The sequence below is a fragment of the Ahaetulla prasina genome, chromosome 7 (assembly GCF_028640845.1).
Source record: "Ahaetulla prasina isolate Xishuangbanna chromosome 7, ASM2864084v1, whole genome shotgun sequence".
Classification (NCBI taxonomy): Eukaryota; Metazoa; Chordata; class Lepidosauria; order Squamata; family Colubridae; genus Ahaetulla; species Ahaetulla prasina.
In genome coordinates, this window is record NC_080545.1 from 49,962,502 (window position 1) to 49,985,585 (window position 23,084).

Genomic DNA, 23,084 nt, shown 5'->3' on the forward strand with positions numbered 1-23,084 from the left:
AATGCTAATATGAGGCAAAGGAACCTGAAGCTGAAAATACTGGTGTTTATTTTCTGTATATTTTATTTTGGCTATATGTAGAGTATTAATTTCTTTTTATAAATAAGCTTTATTGCCAGTTTAATTCTGAGATTAGTTGCATTTGAAAAATAAATATTTTGGGGTACAGTAGTTTTGCCATTTTTCTACCTTATTTCAAAAATGATTGTAGCCTACCAAAAAGCTCTGTAAATGTGCAGAATGGAAGAATTCCAACTGTTAAATGGAACTGATATGATCAGGATCAACTTAGGTTGGGTTGCTGCATTGGCTTGGAGCAGGGATATTAACCTTTTTTTTTACTGGAATGTCCTGTCTGAATGTTTAAAAAAAGTGAGAATGGGAGAAAATTTAAAATGAATAGTTAGAGATGAAACTTAAAATATTGGAGAAACATGAGGATTGTTTTAAGAATCATGGCTTGACTTGAAGACTTTTATGTTTAAGTTACTTGTGGAATCTGCAGTGTTAAGTAGTATTTCATCATGCTTCCTTAGTCTACAAGCATTGGATCTGAAGTACACAGACTTGTACAAAAATAAAAATTCATTCATTCATTCACTCACTCACTCACACACTCAATTTTATAGCTGTCCATCTCAGTCAGTGACTCTGGGCTGCTTGCAGTTCAAAAAATATATTACAATTAAAACAATAAAAAACATTTTAAACAGTACAAAACATTCAAAATAAATATACAGGTAGTCCTCAATTTAGGACCATAATTGAGACCAAAATTTATGTTGCTAAGTAAAATTTTGTTAAGTGAGTTTTGCCCCATTTTACAGTACAACTTTTCTTGCCACATCTGTTAAGTAAATCATTGCAGGTTTTTTTTTTTGTTTACATTTATACCCCGCCCTTCTCCGAAGACTCAGGGTGGCTTACAATGTATAAGGCAATAGTCTCATTCTATTTGTATATTTTTTTACAAAGTCAACTTATTGCCCCCCCAACAATCTGGGTCCTCATTTTACCTACCTTATAAAGGGTGGAAGGCTGAGTCAACCTTGGGCCGGGCTCAAACCTGCAGTAATTGCAGGCTCTGTGTTCTAATAACAGGCTTCTCTACTGCCTGAGCTATCCCGGCCCCTGTTGTTAAATTAATATCACGGTTGTTAAGTGAATCTGGTTTTCCCATTGACTTTGCTTGTTAGAAGGTCACAAAAGGGAATTACATGACTTCTGGACTGCAACCATCATAAATGTGAGTTAGTTGACAAGCATCTGAATGTAAATCACATGACCATGGGGATATTGCAATGGTCATAAGTGTGAAAAATGGTAATAAGTCACTTTTCAGTGCCATTGTAATTTTAAATGGTCACTAAATGAGCTGTTGTAAGTCGAGGACTACTTGCCGGCTAGCAATAAAAACAGGAAATGGGGCACTTAATACATTCAGCACCTGAGCTTGGGAACACAGTCAGGTTTTTAGAGCCGTACAAAAGGCTAACAGAATTGGGGCCATTCTAATGTCTGATGGGAGGATATTCTATGTAAGAATAATGACATTTCCATGAATACATTTAAAGATGATAGTATGGCTATGCTAAAGCTGTAAAACAGTGCCACCTTCACATTATAGATTTGGAGTAGGATAGTAAAAGTATCTACAAGAGGAACTAATAAAAACTATTTTCCTGAAGTGGTGATCAGCAAATAAAACTCACATATTTTGGGCATGTAGTATGAACTCATGATGAGCTAGAAAATATTTTACATTGACAAACTTAAAAGAAATGTTAAAGGACATTAATTAATTAATTAATTAATTAATTAATTAATTAATTACCTAGACAGGAAGATAGAGATTACTGAAATTTTACTGTAGATAAGTAATTTGTAGATAGAATGGGATTTGGTCCTTACTTCAGAGTACCTAAATTAACTTTGTAAAGAGCAAGAAAGCACTTAATCACATGTTGAAGTAAGAAAAGAACATGAGCAATATGAGAAGTCACAAAAATAGAAATTGTTCATTTAAGCAGATTAAGAGCCAAATGAAAATGCAAACAGAAGCACAATTGGTAAAATATATTCTGTACTATAAGAGAGCAGGAATAACCATTAAAATGTTTTCTTTGCTGTAGTTTACTATACCTATTTTTTCTCATATTCTGAATGGTCTGCTTCAGGCATCTTCATAACAATAGAATCAACTTCTTGGGAAAGAAATGCTTCAGTGGCCTCCACAGCCTAGAGACTTTGTGAGTTGAGCTTTTATATGCTTTTTCCATTGACATTTTGCAAATATTTTTTTTAAATGCCTAAATGCAGATTTAGAGAAGTTACTGATATTGACTCTATTGTTAAATTCTTAAGGATGTAATCCAATCCACACTTAAATGGAAGCCAGTTTGCCTTATTTTATTTTGTTTTCCTTTAATTTATAGGATTGCAGTGCTATGTATTAACTTTTTTAATTTGTAGACAATGGGCATTTGAAAAGGCTAATGGATATACACTAAGAGAATAATCAATATCTCACTGTAACTAATTAAATTCTTGATCAATCTTTGAAAAATTTGGCCCAAATTAAACTATAGCTTTGTTCATATTTGCAAAAACAGGTTTTACTTATGTAGTTAAAATTGCAAAGACTAGCAGTGTTCGTCTTAGATCATGGTGTGATCTTGTAAAAAAACATTTTTCTTAATTTTTCCTTTAAGGTTAATTTAGTAAATGACATGAACTGTAAAGATGATAGAGTATAACTTAGTCTGATCAACTTAGTCAAAAATAGGGATCTAAAGTTAAAGAGGACAGATTATTCAAGCAGAATACAACAATAAATAAAATATTAAGTAAATACAAATATCTATTATAAAAAATCATTAATAGGAATGGATCCAGTCTACTTGAGGAACTGTCTCACCCCAGTGGGACTGGCCCATCCCACCCACAATGGCAGAGGGGGCACACTATTAATCCTGTCAGCCAAGGAATTTTGGCTGGTGGATTTGAGGAGAAGAGACTTCTCTGTCCTCTGGAACATCTTATCCTATGAGTTGAACCTGGCGCCCACCCTCCTAACATTTTGTAAGAACCTTAAGACCTGACTTTGCGAGATGGCTTGGGAACCCAATAGAAAAGCTTCATACTGGAGGTGGTTGATTAATTAAAATTTCACCTCATCTCCCCCTCCCTGGATGTCTAGTTCCCCTCTTTGCCAGTTTGTGTCCATAATTTTATCAGTGTTTTTGTCTGCTGTGTTTTTATAATGGATGATATTAATGTTTTTCAGTGTTTTTATGTTGTAAGCCACCCAAAGTCATTGGTTACTAGATGGGTAGCAAATAAATTTTATAAATAAATAAAGTTTTATAAATGTATAAATCTAAAAGTGCAGAACAAAACAGGTAAAGTCTTTCCTTTTAAGTATGAAGACTAGTAGTGTCTAATGTGGGGTGGGTTTTTTCCCCCCCCAATTCAGAGATTTAAATTACAACGATCTGAATGAATTTCCCACGTCTGTCAATGTCCTCAGAAACCTGAAAGAACTGTGAGTACAGAATTTTGGTCTTCAGCTCCTCAGTTTCCAGTGTTTATTTTGATTCATTTAAGTCCTGACATATTTATCATCCCAGTTCAAAAATCACTGCCTATTTTTCAGAATATACATTTTATTTTGTAGACATTGTTTTTTTTCAACTTGGTAATTCTAATTGTCTGAAATGAAAATGCAGGGATAAATTATAAAAAAGCAGCATGTTCTGACATGTTGCTGAGGCTGTCTGTAATAGTGGAGTATTTGCTTAATGTGCTAGTACAATTTTAGAATTGTAATGCAACATTACAAATATTAGATTATTATTAAATATTAAAATATTTGAAATAAGTGCATTAAAATAATATTAGATTAAACAGTGAAAACATCATTTCTAGAGAAAGTTACATTATTAAGCATATTTATTTCTCTATTGCAGTTTGTAGTTTAAAAGATAAATTATATTTTGCCAACTGAATCTGTTTTCTAATATCTGAAACTGGGATGGCCAAAGTTGGTTCGCCTATCTATTCTTCCCCATGTCATTATTTACAATATTATTTACAATATATTGTAAATAATATTGTAAATAATACAAAATGTCCTGCTAAATGTGGTGGGGCAATAGAGCAAGGTTCCTTTTTTTCTATGGAGAGGAGGGGAAGAGTAAACATAGTATTCCCATTAATCTACCGTATATACTCGAGTATAAGCCGATCCGAATATAAGCCGAGGCACCTAATTTTACCACAAAAACTGGGAAAAACTATTGACTCGAGTATAAGCCGAGGGTGGGAAATGAGGCAGCTACTGGTCAATGTAAAAAATAAAGATAGAGCCAAGTAAAATAACATGAATATTTATTTGAACGAAAAACAATAAAAGTGCAAAAGGGGGAAGGAGGATTCCCAGCTTTAGAAAATTTAGAACTACGCCGCCTTTGGTATGACCTGAGCATAGCTCATAAAATTATCTGCTACAATGTACTTCCTATCAATGACTACTTCAGCTTCAACCACAACAATACACGAGAACACAATAGATTCAAACTTAAAAGTGAACCTCTCCAATCTAGATTGCAGAAAATGTGACTTCAGTAACAGAGTTGTTAATGCCTGGAATGTGCTACCTGACTCTGTGGTCTCTTCCCAAAATCCCCAAAGCCTTAACCAAAGACTATCTAGTATTGACCTCACCCCATTCCTAAGAGGTCTGTAAGGCGTGCATAAGCGCACCAGCGTGCCTACCGTCCCTGTCCTAATGTTCCCTTTAGTTGTATTCCTTTTATGTATTCAATTCATGCTTATATTTATATAATTATTTAATATGTATTTGACAAAATAAAATGAATGAATGAATGAATGAATAGAATAGAATAGAATAGAAATTTATTGGCTAAGTGTGATTGGACACACAAGGAATGAATGAATGAATGAATGAGTGAGTGAGTTACTTCAACAACATTGTCTCACAGAAATTGACAATACAACTGCAAGCATGAAAATGAGTCCTCCTTTAGCTTCCAAGGGACCAGGGTGCCTCTGAAGGTCAGTGCTCTAAGCACTAAGAACCCAGCACAAATCTAAGCCTGTATGCACACCAATAGTGAAAATACCCTGCACAGTGTCTCTTGGCAGAGAAGGTTAATTTTCATAGACGTTGGGGTGGCTCTTTTTTTTTTTTTTGGCAGGGCAATAAGGGTCTCTAATATCATTAAACCCAAGTGTGAGGAAAAAGACAGCAGCTAAAATGTTAAGGCCAGTTGTGTGACCTTCTCCAATACAGTTGGCCTGGCTGTTTGCCAAAACTTAAAACACCCTCCCATCCCCCCTCCCTGCTAAAGCTTCTTTCTTAAAACAATTGTGGTCTTTGCCTTTCATTGTGCCAATCGACTTTAGAAGTCTGTGTGTGTGTGTGTGTGTGTGTGTGAGAGAGAGAGAGAGAGAGAGAGAGGGAGGGAGGGAGGGAGTGCAAAAGGGGGAAGGAGGATTCCCAGCTCTAAACAAAGGGAAATCCCGGAATGCCAGCCAGCGTGAAAGGCGGTGCTCACGTTCCTCCTCCCTTGCTCAAAAGCCCCAACATGATATTGGAATTGGATGCCATTATATACCTGCTGAGGGGATAATTTGAATAACTTGAAAGATATAAAAGCTCTAAACATATTTGTTTAAAAATCTAAAATCTATACTTAAAATAAATGAATATAAAGTAATAAAGTTCTTTAAAGTTGTAATTCACTTTGCTGCTGAAAAAGAAAAGAAGCTTAACACCTTAAATGGTATTTATTAACTGAAATATCATCAAATCAAATATATAATGAGGTATATTATAATGACCTTTGTTTTCAGAAAGAAGCATGATGGAAGTTTTTCAATAAAGGGGGAAATATAGAAAAAACTTAGTGTCATGCTCATATATCATCTTTACAGATGTTGTTAACACTATACTATGGCAGCATATGATGGTACAATGTTTCAATCAATTTCAGGATGAAAAACTCATCAATGAGGAGGAGGAGTATAATTTATTAACCTTGTATGATATCAGTTTCTCAAGGACTCTAGAAGGACCCGAGGAAGAAATCTCTGCCCCCTCCCCACTTTCCCTTTCCAACCCAGCCTTCCAAGGGGACCTTTGAGGGAGAAATCTCTGCCCCCTCCCCACTTTCCCTTTCCAAGGCAGCCTTCCAAGAGGACCTCTCGAAAAGAGCGAAAGCTTTCTCCTGGCGGTTTTACCACCACCACACCCTCACGCCGGCTATCCTAGGCTGGGTTAGAAACAAGGAGGGGGAAGTTCAAGGACCACATCGATGGCACGAGCTCAGATTGCCGGCTGGGGATGATGGGCGCTGCAGTGCGATCTCGGGAGAGACTAGGGGGGAAGAAAGAAGACTGTTTCCCACACCCTAGGATTGGGAAAACATTGACCCCCTTAGTTGCGGGAGAAGGGTTGCGCTTCAAAGCGGTCGCCTCCATCCATCAATCCATCCTTCCTTCCTTACTTCCATCCATCCATCCATCCTTTTTTTCCCAGCGGCGGTGCGTGTGTGTGACATGCAAGCAAGGCGTCTCACAGGCGTGTGTGTGTGTGTTTGTGGTGGGGTCTCGTCCCAGCCACCCACCCACTCGCTCCTTTCCCTCTTCGGGCGTGGGCTGTTCCCGTTCGCCTGGCCTCCGTCCTCCGATCTCCTGCGCTGGGAGGCGGCGGCGAGCCAGCGGCAACCGGGCACCCGCGGACTTTGGCAAGGAGGAAGGTGGGAGGCGGAGCTGCCGGCTGTGTGGGGGTTGAGGCGTGCAAGAGGAGTGGCGTGGAAAGGCCTTTTGTGTGTGTGTGCGTGTGTGTGCGCCTGTGTGCCCTAGGGAGGGGCGGAGCTGCCGGCTGTGTGGGGGTTGAGGCGTGCAAGAGGCGCGCCTCCTCCTCTTCCTCACGCTCGCTCCTCTTGCACGCCTCAACCCCACCATCCCCACCCTCTCCAGCGTGAAGGTCACCTCCTCCTCTTCCAGGCGGCGGCGTGGCGCGGCTCAGCGGGCGCCACAGCGGCAGCTCCGTTTCCCTCCCACGGTCCTAGTCCAGCCGAGCGGTGGCGACATGCCGGCGCGCTCCGCTTTCACCGTTCGGCTGGACTGGGACCGTGGGAGGAAGCGAGCTTCGGCTGTGGCGCTCGCTGAGCCGCGCCGCCGCCGCCTGGAAGAGGAGGAGGTGACCTCACGCTGAGAGGGTGGGGATGGTGGGGTTGAGGCGTGCAAGAGGAGCGGCGTGGAGGAAGAGGAGGCGCCTCTGCACGCCTCAACCCCACAGCCGGCAGCTCCGCTTCCTCCCACCGGTCCTAGTCCAGCGAGCGGTGAAAGCGACATGCCGGCGCGCTCGCTTTCACCGTTCGGCTGGACTGGGACCGTGGGAGGAAGCGAGCTGCCGGCTGTGGCGCTCCGCTCGGGCCGCCGCCGCCGCCGCCTGGAAGAGGAGGAGGTGACCTTCACGCGGAGAGGGTGGGGATGGTGGGGTTGAGGCGTGCAAGAGGAGCAAGCGTGGAGGAAGAGGAGGAGGCGCGCTCTCTTGCACGCCTCAACCCCACACAGCCGGCAGCTCCGCTTCCTCCCACCGGTCCTAGTCCAGCGAGCGGTGAAAGCGACATGCCGGCGCGCTCGCTTTCACCGTTCGGCTGGACTGGGACCGTGGGAGGAAGCGGAGCTGCCGGCTGTGGCGCTCCGCCGAGCCGCCGCCGCCGCCGCCTGGAAGAGGAGGAGGTGACCTTCACGCGGAGAGGGTGGGGATGGTGGGGTTGAGGCGTGCAAGAGGAGCGGCGTGGAGGAAGAGGAGGCGCTCCTCTTGCACGCCTCAACCCCACAGCCGGCAGCTCCGCTTCCTCCCACCTTCCTCCTTGCCAAAGTCCGCGGTGCCCGAAGCCGTTCGCTGGCTCGCTCGCTCGCTCCCAGCGCAGGAGATCGGAGGACGGGGGACGGAGGCCAGGGCGAACGGGAACACTGCACCACCAGGGCTTCCCCGCGCCAATGCACAGCCCGCCAAGTTTGCGCCGTCCGCCCACCAGACACGGGAATGGGGGCGGCCTGGGGCGACAAATCCCGAGACCTCGGCGGGCCCGCTCCCGTCCTCCCATGGGAGTCCGTTCGGTACCCCTCCTGTGCGGGTTCCCGAGGCGTGAACTCAGTATAAGCCGAGGGGACGTTTTTCAGCACAAAAAACGTGCTGAAAAACTCGGCTTATACTCGAGTATATACGGTAATTGTGTGTGACTGACAATGCTTACAAAGTCTCTGCTGTGCAAGGACCTGAGTTTGAGATTGTTGAAATAACATTATCCAAGTATTTCATTCACACAGAATCTGTTAAGGGGGAAATAGTTTAAATAGCTACAGTATACATTCCTACACACATACATACATAGAGAATGTAAGAGAGAGAAATGCATGTTTGTGAGGTTAGAAAGAAAAAGCAAGAAAGATGGTAAAATTTGTCAAAGTGAAAAAACATCTTGGGTAAAACTTTTTTTTAATATTGTGTAAGTCAATAGGAAGTGAATAGGAATAGGAAAAGTGATAATAGACATTTAAATATATATATAGGTATCTGCAAATGCTGACAGTCTTCCATTCTGTTTCATTGTTCATTTTCACTTTGTTTTCCTACTGATATATTATTTCTTTTGCAATTAATTTCCAGAGACAGCCATTATATAGTCACTAATACTAGCAGCTCAAACAATGAAACGAGTTTAGTGAACCATGCAGTATTTTAGTTTCAACTTGAGTGACTTCATTTTTGTACCTCAGTAGAAAAACAAATATTTCCCATGCAATCATTCTTATTATTATTGTTATAACTTTAGTGTTTTGTTCTCATACTAGATTATTATGCAAGCAAATAATATACTTCAGTTAATTTGGAAATAATTTGCTTAGCTCTTAAATGACAATATTTACATTGTGTTTGAACAAAAAACTCATATAGAAAAGCTATGAAAAGCTAGTATATACAAGATGCCTTGAGTACATCTGTACATCTGTTATTCATATACATTAATGTTCTTGATTAAAACAAATTTACTTGGAAGTGTTATTGTTTGGTTTGATTGTGGTTATTGGGGAAGAAGTAATAATGTCATAAGTAAAATAATATTTTATTTATTAAGCATTCATTTATTAATTTTATCAGATGGCAGCCTCTGACTGGGCTGGGAAGCTAAGCAGGATTGGGCCTGTTTAGAACTTGGATGAAATACATCTTGGAATACCAGAGTTTCAAGTGTACCAGAGTATTTGGCAAAAAAGATGCATGAGTGTATCCATGAAATCACCAGGAACCAAATTTGATTCAAAGGATATTTTACTTTATCCCTATAGTGTTTTGAGGAACTTATTGAGAACTAAAAGTCCTATATTGTGATAGCTGGTACTTTTCTATAGAACCTAATTTATTTAGAATAACTTTGTCTTTGGGTAACTCTAAATAAATTTTTGTTTCTATATATTGTGGGCATGTACTCTATTTCTCTTATTTCCTATCTAGCGGATTTCATAATAATAACATAAGGTCAATACCTGAACAAGCATTTATGGGCAACCCATCACTTACAGCAATGTAAGTTATAAAAGTTTACTTTTTCTAGAAAAAAATCTATTTCTTTTTCTATTGATTACTATTTTATGACAGATTAGTTTTTTAGTATTTTATATGATATGACAATGTTTCTCAAATATTATTAAATTCCAGCTCCTTTTTTATATATATATATATATATATATATATATATATATATATATATATATATATATATATATAAATATATATATATATATATATATATATATATATATATATATATATATATATATATATATATATATATATATATATATATATATTTTCTGAGGTTTTCACGGTGTTTGTATGTAGGTCTTTGGTTGTTGGGTTTTCTCCCGTGTAAAATTGGAAATGTCTTGGCAACGTTTCGTGAAGTCTCATTCGTCATCTTCAGGCTTCAGCTTTGTGCTTCTGGGAGCAATGTGTGATCGCAGCTGTTTCTTCCTTTTAACTGCTAGTGGGGGTTTGAACTGATTGGGTGGGAGCTTGGCTGTGCTCTGATTGGATGGAGGTTTTTTTGTGCTCTGATTGGCTGGGGGTGTGTCCTGTTTGGGTGGGGGCTTGGTTGTGCTCAATTTAGTCTGTGTTGCAGGGGGATTTGAGCTGGTGAGCTGCATAGCTGTTGTTTGGCTTTGTGGTGGTGCTACATCTTCATAGTGGGTGTCAGTCTGCTGCATGTATGGATTGGAGGGGTTTGAAATGGCTAATGTTGCAGCTGCGGTCTGGCTTCTGGTCCTTGGTCGTGCTTCATGATCAGTGTGGGTTTGGGTCTGCTTTCTGGGTGGATGTGCGGTGGTGACATCCTGTGTGGACCTCGTGAGTGTGGGTCTGGTGTCATTCCTTGTGTATATATATATATATATATATATACCGTGTTTCCTTGAAAACAACACCTACTCTGAAAATAAGCTCTAGCCTGATTTTTTTAAGCGTGAACCTAATATAAGCCCTAGTGAAGTGGGTGGGCACGGCCAGCACAGAAGGCAGCCCAACCATGTGTCCTCTCACAAATATGGGCAGCGATCCCTGAGTTACGGCAGCTCTTTCCCTTCCCTGGTCACCTCATGGAGGCTCAGCCCCTTAATCGCGGTCCCATAGATCAGCTGAGCCAGTGAGGGCTGGGAGCTGCCTCTCATTCTGTCTCTCTGAGCACCTGGAGGTGTTTCCAGAGCACTGCGCCAGCCCCAGTCCTTCCCTATATATATAGTCATTCAAGTTTTGGGCAAAAGTATTATCTGTTTCATAGACAGTTATACTTTTTGCCTTTATTTTCTATTCCCATGGAGGCAAGAGAAATCCTTAAAGGATGCCTAACAATAGTTTGGAAAAATAAAACTTAACCTAGATTAAAATTTTGGATCTAAAGAGAAGGAGATATGTTTGCTCAGTTTTTTTTCTTTAAAAATGATTTAGTATATATAATTTGGAAAGCAAATAGTTCTGGAGTTAAGCATTCAATAAAAAGATTGCAGGCAAGGACATAAATCCTTTTATAAGAATATCAGTAAATTGCATCAGAATTTGAAGATTTAAATCTTACAGTGTTGAATTTATTTTCTTCACAGCCATTTTTATGATAATCCTATCCAGACTGTGGGAAAGTCTGCTTTTCACCATTTACCTGAACTCAGAACTCTGTATGTATTTGCACCTTTAAAAGCACTTTAGCTCCAAACAAAAATTCTTTCATTCCTTAAACCACAACATTAACACATTATGTTTGTAATTATAGAACATTAAATGGTGCTTCAGAGATGACAGAACTTCCTGATTTGACTGGAACAACAAGCCTGGAAAGCTTGTAAGTATTGGTTCTATAGTCTGTTACTTTTAAAAATAGATGGTAATAATTATGTTAGATGTCCAGTTTCTTTAAAAGCCTTGTCCTTTAATCAGTAATATATTTGTAACCCAATGTACAAAATCATTGATCCTAAATTTGTGATGGATTTAAATTAGTTTATGATCTGGTTTATATTTGCTTACTGAGCCATTAGGCTTTTTGGTTGGTTGGTTAATTGATTCACTGATTGCATAGTGAAGAACCAGGTGAAAATCCATGAGATAGGTTCCTAATATTATTTTCTTTTATCTCTCAGCCTTATCCCTGTACTTATGCTCTTAGATATATGCACATAATATTGATTATAGATAGGTTCAGATATGCTGTTCTTCAACAGAATTAACACTTCTTAATTCTTATGAATTAGACCAATAGCACTGAATAGTTATATCACTCAGAACTTCAGATTAATCTGCTATGGACTAAGTTAATTTCTATTGTAATTAGTAATTATTTGAAATTTCTTATCTTAATAGGATCCTTACAGGAGCTCAGATCACAACTCTTCCAGAATCAATTTGTGAGCACCTCCCTAATCTCCAAGTACTGTAAGTATAGTGGAGAGAAGATGTTAAATCATACCACTGATACAGAGAATACATAGAGTATTGGTTATAGGGAGGTTAACAACTATCTAAATGATAAATCATCAATAGTATAATGACTTCTTTAAAAAAGGAAATCTGGATTGAAATTAGCCATACATTTACTGTATTAATTTGGATAAAGAAACTATCATCCCTAATTTTGTAATGTCCAGATGTGTATTGGTATTGGGAAAGAATTTGAAGAGATGCAGCCTAGGGAACAGTCAGATAAGAGTTAGCATAGCCTACACCTGGAGAGTGGACAGGGCAGGAGGCTCAGAAGGGACTTGATCTAGTTTTTCAGGCTAAAAAGGAGACAGCAGGAAAATTGTACTTTTGGCTTGCAAGATTCTGTTAATGTAGAAGTAGAATTAGCTTAGCTTCGTATCTGAACTATCTGGTAAGTCTGACAAGATGTGACACACCATAACTCTTAGAAATTCCTAGGGAACGTTACCTATTGGGAGGGTGTTATTTTAGGATGCTTTTTAAAAGATGCTTTTAAAACACTAGAAATGGGCTCCCTCACAGCACCTCATCTCCTATGTGAAGCCAGCTGGGCTCGACCCCTCCCCCGCAAGCTCCAGTCTCCAGCTCAGTGTTTTATACACACTCAGCTGGCTGCACTCAAGGAAAGCAGAAGCAGCAGAGACCCTGGCTTCTTTCTCTCCCTCAAACTCGGCCAGAAATGAGTCTTTGTGAGGCTTGTCGCGGCATCGCAGCCTCTTGGAGCAGGATGTTGCAAGGCTGGTTGTGCCATTGCGCACAGGAGTGGTGCCACCACCGTGAGGTTTGTCATACTGGAACAGCCTCTTGGAGCAGAACCCTGCAAAGCTTGTCATGGCATTGCACTCATGAATGGCAGCACGGCTCTGAGCTTTATCACACCGGTGCAGCCGGTGTCCTGCCACGAGTGGCTGCACTAGTATGTCGAACCTCACGGCACTGGTGCCGTTCACACACATAACGACACAGCAGTCCTTGCAGGGTCTTGCGCTAAGAAGCTGCGCTGATGTGACGAACCTCATGGCAATGCCACTGCTCGCACATACAATGCTACAACAAGCCGTGCAGGGTTTTGTGATACACGGTCCCAAACATATCCGGTGGTCTGAATAGAGCCATTTTGGTGAATGACAAGAAAATGGGGAGGGGGATTTCCTGCCTCTCATCCTTTTCTCAAGCTCAGCACAGATGGACTTCCCTAAAAGGCTCCATCCCAAGCCTTCAGTGTTGCAATCCTGGGATGTGCGTCCTTTTCTCAAGCGACATTTGATTGCTTGAAAGGGACAGCTGCACCCAGAGGGAAGGAATGTCAGGCAGCTCTCGACCCTTGCTGGCTCAGCTGATCCACGGTCCCAATTAATGGGCTGAGCAGCTATGAGTTGACTGGGAAAGGGAAGGGCTGCCTCCTGTGCTGGCCATGCCTCCCCCTTCACTAGGGCTTATTTTTGGGGTAGGGCGTGTAAGGCCCACCCCCCACACTCCAAAAATCCGGCTAGGGCTTATTTTTGGGGTAGATCATATTTTTGGGGAAAACAGCATTATAGGGTAGAAGAAAATACTAGAATTGGATATTTCTAGTAGATCAAGATAAACAAGCAATACTGTAAGGTGTTCAGATTAGAACTAATAACCTGATTTACTTTATAAGTGTTTTTAAGCGGAAAATTTTAAGAATATGCCTAATGTTGATTTTACCAATTCCTATTTTTCAAATTATTTTTAAAAGTCATCAGTTTTTGGAAAGCGCTGTGGATAACAGGAATATCCTATTTTCTTCACCTTGTATCAAATCCAAAGTCCAAAATCTTTTTTACAGAACAGGATGCTTTATTGAAATATGTTTTTTAACATCTCAATACATATTTACATTTACCGTATTTTTCAGAGTATAAGATGCACCTTAGTTTATGGGAGGGAAAATAAGAAAAAAGCTGATTGGCAGGTGGATTGGCCTCCCGGAATACCCCAGTCAACTGCTCCCAGAGGTGAATTTTAGCAACAGGTTCCTTGGTTGTGAGCTCTGTGCCTTGCTTTTTTTGGCTTTTTTTTCCTGCCTCTGAAACACTGTTTCAGAAAAAACTTTCTTCTGCCTCTGAAAGCCTCCAAAACAGAACTTCAGAAAAAAAGCCTCTGAAGCTCTGTTTGGGAGCTTCTTTTCTGAAGCTCCATTTGGGGCTTTTTTTCTAAACTCCGTGAAGCTCCGTTTGGGGCTTTTTTTCTAAACTCTGTTTCTGATGCTTTTTTCAGCCTCTGAAACCTCCGTTTGAGAAGCTGGGCAGGGCTACATTCGGAGTATAAGATGCACCCAGATTTTCACCTTCTTTTTTTGGGGGAAAAGGTGCATCTTATACTCCAAAAAATACGGTAAATAAAGTACACACTCTGTTCTTGCTTAGATATGCTATTAAGCAGTCCACATTGCAACATCATGTTCTTAACCTTTTTTCTTTCTGTCTTATATTTATTCAGTTTGAACATCGAATAGTAACTCTGAGGGATCTCTTTTCTTATAATGATTAACCAGTATATACCTAAGATGGCGCCGACGAAGGCTGCCTCGGTGAAATGCTCTCTAATTGTTACTTTATTTCTAATTGTTCTCTGTGACTCACTACGGATTTCCTACTCACGAGACCATCTGCTAAAAATTAAGGAACATTTCTTTAAGGAGCAGCTTTCTTTAATCTCACCCCCGCCTGTCTTTACAAACACGGAGGAGATTCTAACACAGGAGGAGGCAATTCCCATGGAGCCATGGATTACTAAAAACCAAGCAGCGGAAACGAAGGAAAGAGGTAAACGATCTGGGATCTTAATCAAGCTAAGAACTCGCACTAAAACTCCTCTGCCTTCAATTTTCCTAACAAATATCGCTCACTTGCAAATAAGATGGATGAAATACTCCTCTTAAACAAATACTATTCTGATTTTCGCAATTCAGCAGTCCTATGCTTCTCTGAAACCTGGTTAAATGAATCAATTGAAAATAGCAGCCTGAACATTCCAGGATTTCAAATTGAACGATCAGACAGGATTCCAGAAACATCTGGTAAAAAGAAAGGAGGAGGCTTATGCCTATATATTAATTCAACCTGGTGTCAAGATTTTAACATAATTTACAAATTCTGTGACAACAATTTAGAGACTCTAATTATCAACTGCAAACCTTACTATTCGCCTCGTGAATTTTCCTCATTTCTTCTAATTGCTGTTTATGTCCCACCACAAGCCTGTGTAAACGAGGCATTACGAACTCTAGCTGACCAAATCATGGAGGCTGAAGCCAAACACCCTGATTCACTGGCCATTGTTTTGGGAGATCTAAACAAGGCAAACTTAAGGAAAGAACTACCAAAATACTTTCAGCATGTCAATTGTCCCACCAGAGGCAAGAATACTCTAGACCACTGCTACACAACACTAAAAGATGCCTATCGGTCTTTACCACGTGCAGCTGTAGGACACTCTGATCATTGCATGATTCACCTTGTACCTGCTTACAGGCAAAGACTTAAAGCCATAAAACCAATAATTAAATCAGTGAAAACCTGGACGGAGGAATCAGAATTAAAGCTACAGGCATGTTTTGACTGCACTGATTGGAATATTTTAAAGATACCTCTGCAGACCTGGATGAACTCACAGATACTGTAACATCATATGTCAGCTTCTGTGAAGACCTATGTGTACCTACAAGGAACTTGCGAATACACAGTAATAACAAACCTTGGTTTACACCTAAACTTAAGCAGCTCGACATTCCAAAGAGGAAGCCTACAGAAAAGGTGATAAAATGCTGTACAATCAGGCCAGAAATGCACTAACAAGGAGATAAGAGCAGCAAAAGAAGCTACTCTGAAAAGCTAAAGAATCAATTTTCAGCAAATGAACCAGCAAACATGTGGAAAACTCTTAAAAATATCACCGGCTATGGCAAACCTCCTTCCCAGGCTGAAGGTAATCAACAACTGGCAGATGACCTGAATGAGTTTTACTGCAGGTTTGAAAGGAAACTACAGCCACCTATCTCCACAACCCCATCTCAGACACACCAACAACAGCCAAGCCTCCTACAACTGACCCCATTTCATTGGGTTCACAACCCCTAGTGATCACAGAAAAGGAAGTGCAGGACCTATTTCACAGACAAAAGCCAGGAAAAGCTCCAGGCCCAGACAAGATAACTCCTTCTTGCTTAAAAGTCTGTGCTGACCAATTGGTCCCCATCTTCACCCATATTTTCAATAAATCACTAGAGATGTGCTATGTTCCTTCTTGCTTCAAACGCTCTACCATCATCCCAGTGCCGAAGAAGCCCACCATCAAGGAACTGAATGACTACAGACCAGTTGCTCTAACATCTGTAGTCATGAAAACCTTTGAAAGGCTAGTGCTTTCCTACCTGAAAACCATCACGAATCCGCTCTTAGACCCCTTGCAATTTGCATACCGAGCAAATAGATCAACAGATGATGCTGTTAATATGGCTCTGCACTACATCCTACAACATCTTGAGTCTCCAAAGACCTATGCAAGGGTCCTTTTTGTAGACTTTAGTTCAGCATTCAATACCATCATTCCAGACATTCTTCTAACTAAGCTAAACCAGCTACAGGTACGGAACAGGCTTGTAAGTGGATCACAAGCTTCCTACAAACAAGAAGCAGCAGGTGAAGCTAAGCAAGATCACATCAAATACGTGTACAATTAGCACAGGGGCCCCCCAAGGCTGTGTGCTCTCCCCACTTCTCTTCTCTTTGTATACCAATGACTGCATCTCCAATGATCCATTTGTTAAGCTACTGAAGTTCGCAGATGACACAACAGTGATTGGTCTCATTCGAGACAATGACGAATCCGCATATAGACGAGAGGTCGAACGACTAGCCTTGTGGTGCAACCAAAACAATCTGGAACTGAACACACTCAAAACCGTAGAAATGGTGGTAGACTTTAGGAAAAACCCTTCCATACTTCCACCTCTCACAATACTTGACAACACAGTATCAACAGTAGAAACCTTCAAATTTCTGGGTTCTATCATATAAGATCTCAAATGGACAGCTAACATCAAAACATCATTAAAAAGGACAACAAAGAATGTTCTTTCTGCCAACTCAGTAAGCTCAAACTGCCCAAGGAGCTGCTGATCCAATTCTACAGAGGAATTATTGAGTCTGTCATTTGCACCTCTATAACTGTCTGGTTCGGTTCTGCAACCCAACAAGAAAAACACAGACTTCAGAGGATAATTAGAACTGCAGGAAAAATAATTGCTACCAACTTGCCTTCCATTGAGGACCTGTATACTGCACGAATCAAGAAGAGGGCCGTGAAAATATTTGCAGATCCCTCGCATCCTGGACATAAACTGTTTCAACTCCTACCTTCAAAACGACGCTATAGAGCACTGCACACCAGAACAACTAGACACAAGAACAGTTTTTTCCCGAAGGCCATCACTCTGCTAAACAAATAATTCCCTCAACACTGTCAGACTATTTACTGAATCTGCACTACTATTAATCGTTTCATAGTTCCCATCACCAATCTCTTTCCACTTATGACTGTATGACTATAACTTGTTGCTGGCAATCCTTATGATTTATATTGATATATTGATCATCAATTGTGTTGTAAATGTTGTATCTTGATGAACGTATCTTTCTTTTATGTACACTGAGAGCATATGCACCAAGACAAATTCCTTGTGTATCCAATCACACTTGGCCAATAAAAATTCTATTCTATTCTATTCTATATTGCTGTAACTTTCAAGAATTCTATGGAGGTAGTTTAATCACTATCAAAAATAATCATTCTGTCTGATTGTTTGTGAACCAGCCAACCATATTTTCCGTTTACCATTACATCATGATGAATGTATCTGGTACCAGTCTGCTCAGCCAACATTCTAGCTACATTAATTATAATATACATCCAAAATATGTTACAAAGCCACAATTCTGAGAAAATAAAATACTCAATTTATTGGAACTACATTACTTACTGTTAGCTAGATGTCTTTGTATTATTGAAATGCCTCTTTGTGAATATCTAATACCATTAATCTAAACTGATTTGATAGATGATAGATAGATGATAGAAGATAGATAGATAGATAGATAGATAGATAGATAGATAGATAGATAGATAGATAGATAGATAGATAATCAGCCATTTGTACATGTTACACATTTATCTGTCTAGTCGGTGTTAGTCCTTCCTACTCACCTGTCCGTTAGTCAACAAGGAATCCAAGTCTCAGTTAATAGATGTGGATTGGCTTTCTCTGTGAAAGATTGGCCAAGGCTCTAAACCAAAAACTTCCTCAAGTCTTTCCTGCCAAGATATAGAAATCAGTAATAGGAGTTCCTTTCTTTAATGCTCTTTTCAATTTTACTGAATTGGCCATTTTGTAACTGACCTTGGATTGCGTTCTCCAAGTATTTTTTTATGCTTCATGCTTCTGAGATATTTACCTGTGTGAAAGTTTGTAGTGTTCTATAAGTATGGATTTTTGGTTTGGTTTTGGTTTGGTTTTTTATCCTCACTAAGTAAATCTCTTTCAATAGTTTTTTCTTGGATCTTGTTGGAAAGGAAGGGAAATGTAAATGTTTTCATTTGTATAAAAATAACTGCTGTTTAGCAATGTTTATCTAAGGAATTTGAAGCATGGACAACTATATCTTTTAAAAATTAGGTTAGGAATAAAATTTTACCATTTATGGCTTTAAAAGGAAACAATAGGCATATTCCTATGCCCACTCTCATTTTTTAATTTACAGAAGTCTTATTAAACATCATAGGAGATCACCCTACACAAAGGAGTCAGGATACAAATCTATTTCCCCCTTTTTCTGCCTTCTTTTTACAATTTCTGAAAATTACAATGGTTTGTTTTTTATTAGTTATATTATACTATAAACTAGTCCAGATGTTTCAGTTATTCTGTAATCTGTTAGGTTTTGGCTGAAAACATTTGGAGAGTTTTTTTCCCCATGTAACGATTGATTTTCAAAGTGATTTCTAGTTCCCAAACCACTTTTCTCAACTCAAGATATAGCAGTTCAGATGCAAGATTGCTTAATTTAAAGTATAGTCTGTGAAGATTATTAAATTTTGCTTTGGTTACTGCTAAAAATATGGGATAGTCCTAAAACAAAAGAAGTAGATTATGTAAAACAATTAAAAGAAGTATGTTTTATAAGAAATCTGGATCTAGTATTCTTCTAATATCAATCTCTCTGCAAAAGAAGTTGTAAAATAAGTTTTTAATTTTTAGCAGAACCATATGCCATTTTGGATTTTTACTTTGTTTTTCAGAGACCTTTCATATAATCATCTGGAAGAATTGCCCTGTTTTACAGCTTGTGAAAAACTTCAGAAAATGTAAGGTTTCTAAAATGCTTTGTATCCATGCCCAGAAAGAGCAAGATTCCCTATCTTTTCCAGTACAAAGAATTTATCTATGGATGTAGTAATATGAATCTTTGTTTGCTTATATTCAGGTTTTGGTATTTTAAAAATTAAAATAACCTACCAAACTGTCGCTGCTTGGGCATGTATAGTTGAATATAAGCTCTTGGTGGGGGGATGACCAATGTTTTGAGCTTTGTATGTCAGAAAAGCGTTTGAGAAAGTGCCAGAGTTTAATATTGGAGTTATTCTTTTTATCTTACCTGAGGTGAATTTTCAAAAACAAGATTGCAATATGCTAAAATGTTTAGTAGTCATAAAAGTTATTCTTGGAATTTGGACATCAATAGAAATTTTCCTAAAGTTTTAGTTGGAAACATGGGAGAAAATCTGGGTTAGAAATGTTAAGTTTACACAAGCGCAGAATTTAAGGGAAAATTTTTATAAGATGTTTTATAGATGGCACTTAGATCCCAAAAAATTATCACGTATGTATCCTAATATCCAAGCGAAATGTTGGAGGTGTGATTGTGATGACGCTACATATTTTCATATTTGGTGGACTTGCAAGAAAATTAAGGCCTTTTGGATAAGAATTTGGTGGATTATTCAAAATGTACTGAAGAAGAAGATAAAGTTCCTGCCACAATTTTTCCTTTTGGGAATTATAACGGATTGTACAGGGATTGAGACTAAACTGATTCTGAATTTAATAACAGCAGCAAGACTGTTGATTGGACAATACTGGAAGAAAGAAGAGGTACCTACAATAGAAGAATGGATACTGAAAGTCATTAATTTGGCTGAGATGGCTAAAATCTCAGCTTTTTTAAAAGACAATACGCAGGAAAGATATTTAATTGAATGGAAAAAATGGATTGATTATCTACAAAACAGATATCAGATTAAGAAATATCAGATTGCCTTTGAATAATTAGAAAGTTATTTTATCTAATGGGGAGGGGGTTGGGAGATGAAAAGCTTTGGATGAGGTTAATTGGATTGGAAGGGAAAATTTTATTCTATGTTTGGTTTATGTATAACAATACCTTGTGATTGACCCGGGAAGCCGGGGGGGGGGAAGGGGGGGGAAGGGGGTTTTCTGGGAGGGAGGGGGAAAAAAAGGGGGGGAAATGTCTTTGTTTTTTTAAAAACTTTTTCAATAAAAAAAAAAAGAAATTTTCCTAAAGTTTTTGTCTATAAATTCATTTTTTGCCATTTCAGTGCTTTACATCACAATGAAATATATGAAATCCATGCAGATACATTTCAGCAGCTGGTTGCCCTCCGTTCCCTGTGAGTATCACCCTAAAAAAATTCTTAACAGTACTTGATATTGATAGGAATGGAAGCTGACATTCCTTTCTCCTGCCCCATTTTACATATATTTTCCTCCTTGATTGTTCAAATTGCTGCATTTGATTTGCCAAAAGGAAACAAACATTCTGACATTGACAATTTCCAGCAATGAATTCACAAAGCCATGCATCAAAGAAAAAAAACACCTTTGAAGTATATTTAACTTGTAGACATCACTGAAGAATAAGCAATTTGAATGATTCATGTAAAACCTTTTATTATTTCTTGAATGAATAGAAAAATAAAATGACTTTTCTTCAGACTACAAGATTGCAGAAGAATGAATAGACTTTGTATTGTAAATTTTTTATTTTTATTTTTCAATGTAAAATATTTCACCTTGTTTTTCAGTTGAATTATACAGCTTATATGTTATACAGATAGTCTTCGACCTACAGCAGTTCATTTAATGACCATTCAAAGTTACAAAGGCCCTGAAAAATGTGACTTATGGCCATTTTTCACAGTTATGACCTTTGCAGCATCCCCATGATCATCTAATCAAAATTCAGATGCTTGGCAACTTGTTCATATTTGTGACTGTTGCGGTGTCCCAAGGTCATGTGACAATGGGGAACCAGATTCACTTAACAACCAGGTTACTAGCTTTCCAACTGCAGTGATTCGCTTAACAACTGAAACAAGAAAGGTTGTAAAGTGGGGCAAAACTCACTTAATTAATGTTTCACTTTAGAACAGAAATTTTGGGCTCAATTATGTTCATAAATTGAGGACAACCTGTATTAAAAATGGAAAATATTTTGAAGTGATTTTTTTTCCACATTTCCAAACCCTGACATTTTAACAGGTGTGTGTAGACTTTTTATGACACTAAATGCCTATAATAAAGTAATCTTGACACAAATAAGCATGTGTATATTAGAGGTAGGTCCAAAAAATTGTGAGAGAAAATGTTGCAAATAAGAGCAGATTAGACAAAATTGGCAGGGATAGACAGAGAAACAGGTGGACCAAAATGAGAAACAGAAACAGTGGATAATATCAATGGACCTGGCTTATTTAAATATAACATGCACCTCTGCCTGTCAGTGATTCTCCTTCATAGTTTACTAAATATCTTAACTAGATAACACTAATTGTGAACCATAATTGCAGACCTTAACTTTTATTCTGATTACCAAGTCAGATAAGTAAGCAGTACTTAAAAGACATTTTCAGTTCAGAAAGAAAGGTGATTCAGTAGATAAAAAGTGTTCTGTGAGCATGGATGTGTGAGAGATGAAAGGAAAATGTTTGGAATGAGTGAGAACTAAAGCTTGTCATTTCTTTACCTGGTTTAGAGGAACAGCAGTATCATGTTGTAACTAGGACAGAGATTGCGCAACAATTCCTGATTTGGCAGGGAGGGCATAAAATAGGAAAAGAATGTGTGCATTTGATTGATCACCTTAAAATTTTGGTTGAAAACCAAATGAGATGAAGCAAATGGAAACATAATTCAATAAATTTTGAAGGGCTGCAGCATTACAAGAAAACATTAACAGCTTCAATTTCAAATAAACTGCAGAGGATAAAAAAATATTACCTATCAAACCTAGTACAAATTATATAGAGTTACCTCAGTGAGACAGGCAGGATAGACAGACAGACAGACAGATAGACAGACATGAATTTGCATGGATCCAGAGCTATTCCACTATTCTGAGATAGTGATATCCTTGTAAATTAGTGCCTTAAAAATCTATTCTCTCTTTTGTGACTTTAAATCCATTTCATCATTAATTTAGGTACATTTTTCTCTGAAAGTTTAAAATCAATTATTGGAAGCAATTTCTTGCTGTTAATATTTTAATAAAAATATTCAACATTATACATTACTAAGCAGATGACATTTTATTTCTTGTAGGGATTTAGCTTGGAATAAAATCTCTATTATTCATGCCAATGCATTTTCTTCTTTAGTGTCCCTTATTAAAATGTAAGTATGTTTCCTATTTTATTGTTTGTTCTTAAATAACTGTAAAATAGAAGAACAATATAACAAGTAATCAGTTCTTTCTTTATAACTGAACAATAATTTTATAGTTCTACACTGCTGTTTATTTCAGTTAGTGCTGCAGCAGAATCTTACATCAGAAAGTGTCAGCATCAGCTTGTAATTTTTATGTTTAAGTTGTCTTTTTGAGATGTAATTAAACTGATAACCTCCTTATGAAGACTAAATGGGAGGAATCTTAGGATACAATAGGGCAAACTGAAATGCTCTAAACAAAATGAAATC

The 23,084-nt window shown here is 38.7% G+C and overlaps 1 protein-coding gene across 4 annotated transcripts in view; it reads left to right on the top strand.

The window, feature by feature from the left end:
* The window catches only part of LGR5 (leucine rich repeat containing G protein-coupled receptor 5), a 104,890-nt gene that overhangs the window by 67,042 nt on the left and 14,764 nt on the right, over window positions 1-23,084 (top strand). For 3 of the 4 annotated variants that reach the window (XM_058190921.1, XM_058190923.1, XM_058190924.1), the window contains 9 exons: window positions 2,178-2,249; window positions 3,476-3,544; window positions 9,554-9,625; window positions 11,194-11,265; window positions 11,361-11,429; window positions 11,948-12,019; window positions 19,391-19,456; window positions 20,708-20,779; window positions 22,710-22,781. In XM_058190921.1, the coding sequence (XP_058046904.1) occupies window positions 2,178-2,249; window positions 3,476-3,544; window positions 9,554-9,625; window positions 11,194-11,265; window positions 11,361-11,429; window positions 11,948-12,019; window positions 19,391-19,456; window positions 20,708-20,779; window positions 22,710-22,781 (636 nt within the window). The remainder of the gene's footprint in view (window positions 1-2,177; window positions 2,250-3,475; window positions 3,545-9,553; window positions 9,626-11,193; window positions 11,266-11,360; window positions 11,430-11,947; window positions 12,020-19,390; window positions 19,457-20,707; window positions 20,780-22,709; window positions 22,782-23,084) is intronic. The other variant, XM_058190922.1, reaches the window with a different exon arrangement.